This window comes from Cryptomeria japonica, chromosome 1 (genome assembly GCF_030272615.1).
Source record: "Cryptomeria japonica chromosome 1, Sugi_1.0, whole genome shotgun sequence".
Taxonomy (NCBI): domain Eukaryota; kingdom Viridiplantae; phylum Streptophyta; class Pinopsida; order Cupressales; family Cupressaceae; genus Cryptomeria; species Cryptomeria japonica.
The window spans coordinates 325,502,503-325,513,948 of record NC_081405.1 but is presented as its reverse complement, the minus strand read 5'-3'; the positions used below and the strand labels follow the sequence as shown (position 1 = coordinate 325,513,948).

Below are 11,446 nucleotides of genomic sequence, written 5' to 3'. Positions count from 1 at the left end.
AAGGGCTCTATGTAGGAGGAAATGCTCTTTGGATGCAAACTCAATGGATTTCTCTTTGGATTATGCCCCAGTAATTCCCTATATTTGCTATGATTGCTCTTAGACTATCCTATCAATTATGGGACTGACCACTGTTCATCTGATAAATTCTTAATAGTCACAAAGACTGATCTCTTTGTGATGATCCTTGCCTCTGTTTACTACACTTTGACCAAGATTTGATTGCACGGTCTAGCCTTTGATGCTACTATCTTGGGGTATTGTTTCTATTGATTGTCTTAGATATTGTAGAGGAATGCTACAAATTCAAGCTTGGTCTATCTTGATGTTTGATTGACCCTTTGGATCTATTGTTACTATTTGTGGGATGATTTCTTCTCTGGACTAGGACTCTTTATGTTTGTGGTGTTGTCTTTCACATATTCATTATGTCTTTGCAACTGAGATTACTATCTTTGATGGGACTGCACCTTATATGATTGGAATGTTAAAGGCTAAGACTACCCTTAACTTATACACAGTCTCCCCATGGGATGCATGGCTTACCTCCTTGACTGCTAAGAGTTGCTATGACTATTGCTTTCTATCTTTATGGTTGCATTATTTGATGAGGGTTGCATATTCAATCTTCATGTTGCTCTTGCTATTGGACTAGATCTTTGTCATAAAGCTTCTTGATACTTTTCATGGGTTCCCTCTCTTCTCTTGGACTACAAAAATGATTTTGAGACCATGATTGTCCTTCTCAACCTTGAGTTCAATGCTAGATGTGACCATTAATGTCTTACTATTAGACTCCCATTTGATGGATAGTGATAGTAGGGCTTTTACTTTTATGCTTTTGACTTTCATCTCATTGCCATGATGCTTAGTAAGACTGCGTACATTATCATGGCATTGCACAAGAGTTGTCATGAAGGTTGTCATAAAGGATCTTTTCCCTAGTTTTATGTATTGTCAGTGTTGTGATCTTCATCATTAACCTATCCCTTTTGGTTTGATCCTTTACCTTTGATATCAGTATTAATACCCTTGAATGCTTTTAGGAATTTGTGATTGTCTTTATGCAACATCATTGTCCTCAATGATCCCAACTTCATAAGTGTATAATAGCACTCCATTGGTTGTGACTACTCTAGGGTTAACTTTTAGAGTCATTGCTTATTCCTTTCAAGTTGCCATCTATATTACTACTATTTTTCTGAAGATGACTGCTTCATTTGCCTTGTGATCAAACCCTTATATGGCATGAAACTTAGTTTACTATGCTAACAATCCCCTTAATATTATCTTGGAGTTCTTTCATTGCATGGACTGTGGGCTTTATGATGGTCTCAGTATTCTTTATTTGCCTCTTGAAGGTTTGTCTATTTTATCCAAGTATGTATTGTTAAGTTGTGAGCGGATATAGCTTCTTCCTTTGAAGTATTTGTAAGTCTAGGTAGCATATCAAGTCAATTTCAAGTTGTGCATCCCCTGTTAGTTGGTAGTTTCAATTCAAGAACATCCTTTTGTCCCTTTTCTCAATCTAAAATTAATATTTTAGGATATCTACAAGGAAGTCAGCCCATAATCTAGAGGTTCATCTTCACAATGAGCAACCCACAGGCTCAAAGATGTTCTCATGTTTCATAGGACTGTTGAGCATCACGCTTAGCTTTCGGGTGTAAATCCCTGTGACAACAATACTTGTATAACTGTTTGGGCTCTATGGCTATCTCCACGAGCATGATAGGTTTGCACCTAAGGGTACCACATGGTTGGTGGCATTGCCAACCATCATTGAAGATCAAAGGACTTGGTTCATGACAAGCTTGATGGATGTGTTGAACACGCCAATTGGAGATGGATGTAATAATTGTTATTGGATATGCATTGGTATTACTTTGTGTGCAATGGTTTTTGAATCAGGCATGATGTATGATCTCTTATACTTCCTTATTCTTGTTGCACCATGATGTTATCATAGGAACATTTCAATTGGTGTTTTAAAATGAACATAGATGTGTTGGCTTAGTGTTGGGGGTTGATTCAATCATCTCCTAGTAGGTCATGAGTAAGTGGCCTAGTTTTGGATGTGTTGCTAAGGTGGCAATGTTAAGGAACCCTTAGAGGTGACTCGAGTTGTCTTGGATGGAGTTGCAAGTGTTTAGACTTCTGCACATGCATAGTTGGTTAACAAACAGTTGACCTTACCTTGAGGTTGAGTGTTATACTTGTATATGTAATGCGTGATGACACTTATTTACTTAAAAAAAAAAATTCCATGCATTTCTTATATAGTTTGTGTATACCTGAAATGTGGTATCAGCCTGCAATAGGGAAAAACATCTCAAACACACACATGAAACATTATGTTAGAAGTTAGAAATCAAAACCCAAAACAAAGAAGCTAACTTTGAAAAACCAAACTCTAAGCACGTTCCATGTTCCCCTATCTCTAAAGATCCTCAAGATTCAAGGTGGCCCTCACTTGGAAGAGCACTTGATCTCTTGGATGACAACCTAGAGAACGAGATTTAGGATATGTATGATTCTAAGATCTAAATGGAATGCAACTAAGATCTTAGTGATATGCTAAGATGAGATGATGAAGATGAAATGCAAAACTAGATGATTAAGATTTAGATGAGTTCCAAATTGAGTGCTAAGATGATGCTATATGAGTTAATTAAGCTAAATGAAACTAAAATACTATGATATGAATGTTTGATGCTTGAAGATGACAAAGAGAGCTCCTTAACCTACAAAATGACTATAAGTTTGATGCACAAAAGACGATATTTTGAAGAAGGAATGGGCTCTATTTATAGGGAAAATAGGGCAATGGAGGGTTGAGATTGAATAATCTCAACAAGGGCTAGGATTGAAAGTTATCAATCCATGTGAGGGATTCAATCCAATCCCAAGTTGACAAATGTCACCTTGAGAGGGCTTGAAAGGAGATGTAAAAGGCGTTAAATGCCTGAGGAGACATGAAGGTTACCTTAGGAGGTAAAGTTATGGTTAGGTTAGTGGATAACCAATGGATAAAGCCTTTACCCAAGGGGTAAACTCTTGTGCAAGGGTTAATAGGATAACTAGGTTCAAAGCCATGAGTGTTTGATGAGACCCTTGGGTTAGCTGAGGGTTAAGTTAGAGAGAAAGTCTCTAACCATGTGGGAAGGTTGAGTTAACCATTAATGGTTAGGAAGACTTTGGGGGCAAATTTGGGGGAACTCAACAAGTTAGCTTGTTGAATGGATAAAGCCTTTATTGCTTTTAGAAGACTTTCTTCCAAATTTGAGAAGTGACCTCCTAAAATTTAGGGAAAGGACATGATTAGGAGTTGATTAGGTTAACTAAAAGGGTTTAGAAAAATCTAAAAAGCTCTAGAAGATGTTTAGGAGGCAAGCGGGAGATGTAGGATTTTGCAAGTGGGTGAGGGAAAATAAAATTAATTTATTTTAATTTTGGTTGCAACTTGCATTTGTAGGATTTTGCAAGTGGGGGGATAAAAAATACCTACATCTATATAAATCTAAGAGCCTTGCGTAGTATTAGAGAAGTAATGATTATTTGTAGAAGTAGAAGAGTAATATCTATGACAATAAATGGAATCAAAATGACAAACAAAATATAAAACAAGGTTGGAATATAGGAAAAAATAAAAAATAAAAATTAATAAATAAAAATTAAAAATTAAAAAAAATCCTCTACAAAGATTACATCATAAATAGTTAGTTGATAAGGCATGACATTATGTTTGTAATGACTTCCAATAATTTTACTATTTGACTTCTTCTAATGTTTCATCATGCCAAATCATGCCAAAAGGTTGAAATTTTAGATACCTGATGGATGGTATGTTATTGATATTATTCTACATATTTCCAATATTACATGTGAGGATCTTAACCCAATCAACATTAACTTTAAAATAAGCTCTTAAAGAACCAAAACCCCTTACATTGTGGAAATATGATTTTAAATGATCATAAATATCAACGCCAAGTGTTTAAATCATCTTACTTATGTTAAGGAGGGAGAAGTGAGAAGTTAAGGGGATATCAAGTTGGGCAAAACTAGAAACAATAGTGTTAGAAGTGTAACTTTATAATATGACATTAGAATAACATGAGATATAATGATAAAAGATAACTAACACTCTAAAACAACTTTATGCCCAAATTAAAGTTGAAATTCCATAGACTGACCCCTTGAATCTACAATGAAACAATCTTGACCAAGAGATATTTATATACCAAGAGATATTTTTATATAACTTTTTCATACAATGTCAAAATTGAGTGATTGAAGGGAAATAAAACCAAACATATTCCAATTCATCCATTTTGCCTTTTGGAAAAGTAAGTCTTATAAATAAATAATAAAAAATCATCTCGGTGCATGGTTCCATCCATCCATAAAAAGACTAAGAATAATTCATCTATTGGATACTCCAACGTGGCAAAAAAAAAATTAGTCCAAGCCAACTCAATACATGGAAACAGAATAAACGTTTGGAAATGAAGGTATGAAATCTAACCAGCACCAATGAAGCATAAATGTGTTTTGAGAAACGAATATTGCTGAACTATTGAAGTATACTGGAGGCACGAGTTACAAACAAAACAGCCATAAGCCCACCCTCCAATTCTTCATGTACATTTGCTCCACTCTTGTACAAAATAAAGCATATTTCTCTATGTTCACAGTAATCTTTCCTAATAGGTTTTACACTACATAGATTTACGTGTTGTGTGATGGTTTTGATCAATGTGTTATACTATTATTTCCATAGCAGCATTCCATTTATATGGCATAACAAGAGTGTACATGCAACTCAATTATTTAGATTTAAAATGGAAAAAATTGGGAAAAACTCGAAGAAACTGAAAAACAATATAATCAGAAAGAGGAAATCTTGATTTTGTTATTTCATATCAAGTATAGCACATAGAGATTAGAAATAAATATAGTATATAGTAAAAATAAATGGTTGAATGATTTCTTTAAAAAGCTATTTTACTTTTATTTAAGGTGGTTTATATAGAAAATGAAAGGCTGATCCTACAGTAGTAACTGCTGCCCATGGAGCATAGTCTTTGGGGGCAACCCCATGGTTTTTATCTAAACCATCATAAGAGTATAAATTATAAGAAAAACCTTCATTGGTCTTACATTTTTTATCTCAAACAAATATATTCAAAGTTAATATTAACCGTAAACTAAAAATTTCCAGTCCTCCTGTGCTAAAAATTCACTCTCCAGGTAGAAAAATGAGTTATAACAAGTTAGTCGTGCACAAAGCATTTCAGAACCACCTTTTAAGAACTCCAGAAATGGCATGTTATATATTGGGGGTTGTAATGACTCAGAATTAATTGCAAGCTTTTGGTGTCTAAAGCCACTCTGTTTATTTTTCTAATTTCCTTGTTAATTATGAACTTTCAGTTTACTAATTTTGGGCCACTTCAAGCAGGTTTTTTAATGCGTGAGTATTGGAAGTCCAGGTTTGAAGCAAAGAATAAACAGTTGCAGCATTATATTCAAACTGAGCTTAAAAACTGTTTAGTAATCTCACCATCAGCATTACAACAATTCACAATTACAATTTGCAGTGCTCTCGTTTCAGATAACAAATGAAACAATATTCATGCAACTTTGTTTATTTGTTATAAGCATGCAACCTTGTTTGCTTGTTGATCTGTGTTTGTTAAGGCCTGTCTATTTACAGTTGAAGGATATGTAATAGCGGCACCTGCCCAAAGTTTAGGTTTTGTTTTTCCTGATATGATTTGTCTTTCTTTTTTAAACCTGAGATAACAGAACAGCTAATTTGAGGTGCTACAACCACTCAAATAAAACATCCGTTGGCCTAAACATCATGTATAAAAGCAAGAAATGTTATATCAGTCAATTCCCTACTGCATCTTCTGGCATGACCTCTATAGAGTAATAATGAGTAAATTTTATTTACATCCTCAAGTTATGAATGCTGTATGCTTCTGGATTTAACTCTTTTGGATCACACTACAAACAATGATGTTAAAATATTTCACAGTTAAATCCAGAAGCATACAACATTTACTATGGACTGTTGAAATATTATGTCTCTGATCCTCAAAGTATGCTGGACAATATATGGTTGTAGGAAGCTAAGCTGCATTTACATCAAATATATCTCTGCAAGGCATATTTGAAGTAACTATACAAAATGTATATTGCTCTAAGAATAATCCTTAGTATTTTCAAGGATGTAAGCAGCTTCCCAACACAGATTTCATTGATTGAGCATGTTCAGATGATTTCTGATTACCTTTGGTAAAACCAATCCTCCTTCACTGTGCTTCGATGAAGATCATGGCCTCAGTAATCATTCCTCCACACTCTGTTTTGACAAGGCATGTCAGAAGAACCCCAAGTTCTGACTACTCAAGAAGTCGAATGTCCCACTTTGGATAGCGCATTAGTGCAAACTAATAGTATTTAAAGCTTTTCCAGTTGTTTTACCAACCTACTCCAAGGAAAGGCTGTCTGAGCTTGTCCGTCAATTTTTTTCCTGGGAGATAAGAATGTGTCATCCAGAAAAGTTATTTGTCCAACGACATTAGATGTTTCAAATGATCTCACTGAATTTTGATGTCACAACACATCTAAGATCACTCCTTACCCGATGACAAAAATAATGAATATCACCATAGTTTTAAAAAAACAATTGACTAGAAGGGCAAATTTTGCCTTACCTGTTGCCTGCTTGAACAATAAATCTAATTCTGCCCATATCAACAAGTCACAATCTCCCTGCCTCGTTAAAGGTGTTTTTCCCATTGTTGACTATGCAGTTGAAGATTTTCCTGTTGTCTTTAAAAACATTCCCCTCAAGAGGCAGTTGTGACTCAAACTCAATTTACTTAATGACAATGTTCAGTTTTCAGCTGATTTCAGCGAAAGATTAACTGAGAGTGATTACGAAGCCTCAAGCTTCTCTGCTGTTTAAAAGCTGATAATTAATGATCACTCGTCAAAATATACAAAGAAGTAAAGATTTACGTTGTCTGTTTTCTGAAGCACATGCGACAGCATTTGAGGCATTTAGATGATGCTCATAATAGTCCTCCAAACTTCTCATACGCCTTCAGATAAACAAAAGATAGTCAGCATGCTAAAGGATAGATGCAAAGACCACGACAAATAATTTCCAAGATGTTTCCTTTAATATCACAACTATGCTTGATTTGTCATTGAATTGTCTAATACTGCAACAATTCCACAGAACAAATGGAACCTTCTAAACTTCAAATCGGAACTTATCATAGCCAACTGGTATCCAAACAGTAAGAAAAAATGTTAATATCCAGTTAGTACATGTAAACGCAACGCTATTTCTGAAATAATCTTCACTTGTTTCTTTGATCAAGCATAGAAAACATGTGAGCCAAATATTACATGCTTGAAATGATCAAAGAGCCACAAAATACCTGAAAATATTTTCTCTTCGAATGATAAGGTGAATGTGGAGATGTGCCACTCAGAACACACAAAGGTTGCCACAGTAATCTTGCGAGAACAATCAAATTTCTTACTTGTCTGACAACGATTGGCTTCTTTCTTCTTCGTTTTTAATCTAGTCCACCTCATGTAACGCAAAGTTTGGGTTGGGCTTATACCCTGCCTCCTTCATTAGCTTAGTCAACTTCTCTACCATTGCATAGATCTCCTCTGTTTGGGGGTGCGATCGGTCTCCTATGACAAAAGAATGCACCTGGTTCTTGACTTCAATCCAGCTAAATGCAGGGGCCTTCTTAACCCCTCTATCTTTCATAAGTACTCTCACCTTTGCTACATCATTCCACCTACCAGCTTCAGCATAGATGTTTGATAGTATCACATATGTTGAAGGGTGTTGCTCTCCCAATTCAAAAATCTTTTCAGCTGCACGCTGACCTAGCTCTGAATTTGCATGGATTCTGCAGGCAGCGAGTAAGGCCTTCCACAAACCAGCATTAGGTTTCAGTGGCATTTTTTCAATAAACTCCTCTGCTTCAACCAGGTACCCAGAACGACCAAGAAGATCAACCACACAAGCATAGTGCTCTACCCTTGGTACAAGACCATAATCTTGACACATGGAATAAAAGTAGTGCTGGCCTTCGCACACTAAACCTGCATGGCTGCAGGCAGACAGGACACAAAGGAAAGTAACATGATTAGGCTTCATTCCTACCTTTTGCATCTGTTCGAAGAGATTAAGTGTCTCCTCTCCTTCCCCATGTTGGGCATATCCTGCGATCAATGCATTCCATGTAACAACATTTTGTTCAGTAACTCTGTCAAAAACTCGTCTTGCATCTTCTATGACACCACATTTTGCATACATAGTAGTGAGTGCATTGCCAACAAAAACACCTAGTTTAAACAATGTTTTGATGATAAGACCATGGATGTGCCTTCCCTTTTCTAAAGCTGCTAGGTTTCCACAAGCACTGAGAACCGCGGAGAAGGTACTCTGATTAGGACTATTACCCCAGCATCGCATTTGTACAAAAAGCTTCACTGCCTCTTCATTATGTCCATTCTGAGCATACCCTGCAATCATTGCATTCCATGACACTACATTCCGTTCAGTCATTCTCCAAAAGAGCTCACTAGCCTTGTCAACTCTCTCATTCCTAACATACCCTGTAACCATTGCAGTCGAAGCCACAACTGTCCGGTCAGGTAATTCATCAAACACTTTGTGTGCATCCTCTATACTTCCACATTTCGCATACATGTCAACAAGCACACTCCCCACAACAGAATTGCTTTCAAAACCAATCTTCACTACATATCCATGCACCTGCTTGCCTTCCTCCAAGGCTTCCAATTTTGCACATGCATTCACCACGCTGCCGAACGTAAACTGGTTTGGCTTCACACCAAACACCATCATATCCCTAAAAAGCCTCACAGCATCTTCATCTTGACCATTCTGAGAATAACCTCCAATCATGGCTGACCATGTGACGACATCTCGTTCAGGTATTTCGTCAAACACGTGGCGTGCATCCTCAAATCTTCCACATTTCCCATACATTATCACAAGCTTATTCCCCACATGTATATCCACCTCAAAACCAGTTCTGATTAAATGCAAATGAACCCTCTTCCCTTCTCTCAATGCCTTCATATTAATGCAAGTTGTTAACAGAGAAAGATAGGTATTACAATCTGCTTTGTCCATAGAATAGAGCATTTTCAAAACCCCTTTTAGGGGTTCTTTATTACAGACACTGCTAATTCTGCTCTGATTTTCAGCAAGTATATGCATTTTTTTATATTGATTTCTAGATGAATTTTTTATTAGCACATTCATGGATGTAACTTGTTTTAACTTTTTCAACGTTTTCATGAATGGTAAAAGAATAATAGCAGAAGTTCAGCATGGCACAGAAGAGAAAAGATTACTAATGGTCAACTGAATTTTCTATTTTATGAGCAACTGATTTTGTAATGGGTGATCACAACACATTCAGAGGCATGTTTTAGTGGTTGAAATTGGCTTGAATTGAGCATCCATAGTTGAAGGAAAATAGATAAAGGAAATATGCAAACCCAATAATACAATACGAATCCAACAAATACAGAGGGGGGTTTAAAGCGACTTCAGTTCGGATTCTCGAAGATTGTTACTGTTTTTTAGTGGGAAATCCGTATCTTACCGTAGGATGAAGATACTTCTCACTTTTGATATATAATATTTTCCATATACACTATGCTCAAAAAATGGTGTTAGGTACACTTTCAAAGTCTATGCAAAATGACTATCCACTCTACAAAATAATCTTTTTGTTATTTTATTAAGTGTCATTTGTATTTTTGACAGTCATTTTGAATGTTGCATAAAAGTTTATGTAGGTGATTTTAAACAAGAAGAATAGGATCAAAATCATTTAGTTTATTCATACGTTAATTTGGATTGAATCATCAATAATCATTTTTAATCATTAAGAGCAACTTCTTTTTTCTTTATTTTGATTTGCAAGTCATTAAACACAAACAAAAGAAATTGCTAGATCAAAGCAAGAAAACTTGTTAGAATTTGGCCAACTAAGAGTGCCACAACCATGTGAAGAGATTGATGGCGGGCAAAAAGGCTAAGACCTTTTGTAGGCAACATGATCCTTCCCTTGCCTAGAAGATGGTTGAGAGCCATGTGACTAGGGGTCATGATCTATTATGGTAGGCAGGCTATGCCCACATCTATGCTTATGTTGAGGGAAGCGACTCTAGTGGGAGGCAAATGAAGACAACACTTTAGAAACTATTAAAAAGGCCTAACCTAGTGGTCTAAAGGCACTTGAGATGAGCAAATCCAATTGCAACTTTATTGTCAAAGGATGATTGGTCTAACAACAATATCGTTGTTATAGGCACCTAAATAGTGTCAAGTTCAAATCTCTTCAATATAAAAATGTGCAACTTTGTTTGCTTGCACCTAAATTTGCATAAGCACATTAAAGCAAATCATAGCTTTAGTGTAAAGCAAAAAGGAAATATCTACAACATAACCACTAAAAATAACATGATTGTCTTTTCAAATGCTAAAAAGAATCTTCATCCTAAAGAATGTCAAATCTGGATAAATTTCAAAAAATGGCAAGGTCAATCTTAACAAAGAATAGTCAATCATTTTAAATATAAATAAAATATATTCAGTTATCAAATAGGGAAAGCAAGATTTCAAAAGAGATTTTAATTGTTGAACTTGTAAGGGATATAAAACATTGATCTCTATTGACTTGTTCTTTTATTTGGAATATGGACTCATTCTATTGTCATAATAACAATAACAAAATAAGAAGTTTAAAATATTGAAGGTAAATTTTAAAGCTGATTGTTTGCATCCTTAGCATTTTCAATTTGTTTTGGATATTTTGTTTTTTTGTTTTGAATACAAGAATTTAGTGTTTAAGGTGTATTTGTGTAAGAGTTAGCATCTAGCATGTGCCTTATCAAATCCTAAGTTTCTATCCACTCATGGTCTAGATATAATCTCCACGTTTATTATTTATCACCCTGATTCAAAATTACACATGATTTTGACCTCCAAACATCCCAATGCAAATTTAAATATTTCTCCAAACAACTTACTTCTTATTAGCTTGTCATCAATTCAAGCACAAAGGCATTATAAAGAAGGAAATATCCTAATTCATTAAAGATCATTTGTTATCCTCTAGAGAATCATGTCGTTCTAGCATTGGAGCATATTGAAAGTATTCTTGTAAGAGCACAACAATAACATGGGCATCTACATTTCTATGCAGTGTGTCTTACAACTTATTCAAAAATATTAAATTGATCCCAAAGTTTACAAAGGAAAAAGAGAGCAATTAAATCACCACTAATGCTTAGCACAACAAAACTCTAATCTCTAGGCATCACTAAATAACAAAGACAAGAAATTTACAACAATCAA

At 35.3% G+C, this 11,446-nt stretch overlaps 1 protein-coding gene across 3 annotated transcripts; it reads right to left on the bottom strand.

The window, feature by feature from the left end:
• Window positions 1–5,889: 5,889 nt before the first annotated feature.
• On the bottom strand, window positions 5,890–9,704 carry LOC131073155 (pentatricopeptide repeat-containing protein At2g13600). Of its 3 annotated transcripts, none has more exons than XM_058009541.2 (3): window positions 7,464–9,704; window positions 6,729–7,305; window positions 5,890–6,544 (listed from the first exon to the last, which is right to left on the bottom strand). In XM_058009541.2, the coding sequence occupies exon 1, from the start codon at window positions 9,374–9,376 to the stop codon at window positions 7,610–7,612; it is 1,767 nt and encodes a 588-aa protein (XP_057865524.1). In that variant the 5' UTR covers window positions 9,377–9,704; the 3' UTR covers window positions 5,890–6,544; window positions 6,729–7,305; window positions 7,464–7,609. The 3 variants fall into 3 exon arrangements, with proteins under 3 accessions (XP_057865524.1, XP_057865523.1, XP_057865522.1); XM_058009540.2 differs by having other exon boundaries at window positions 6,729–7,118; XM_058009539.2 differs by having other exon boundaries at window positions 6,729–9,704.
• Window positions 9,705–11,446: the final 1,742 nt, after the last annotated feature.

Excerpts from the sequence above, each read along its gene's own strand:
- LOC131073155 (XM_058009539.2), bottom strand. The coding sequence starts at position 9,376 with ATGAAAACGTTGAAAAAGTTAAAACAAGTTACATCCATGAATGTGCTA.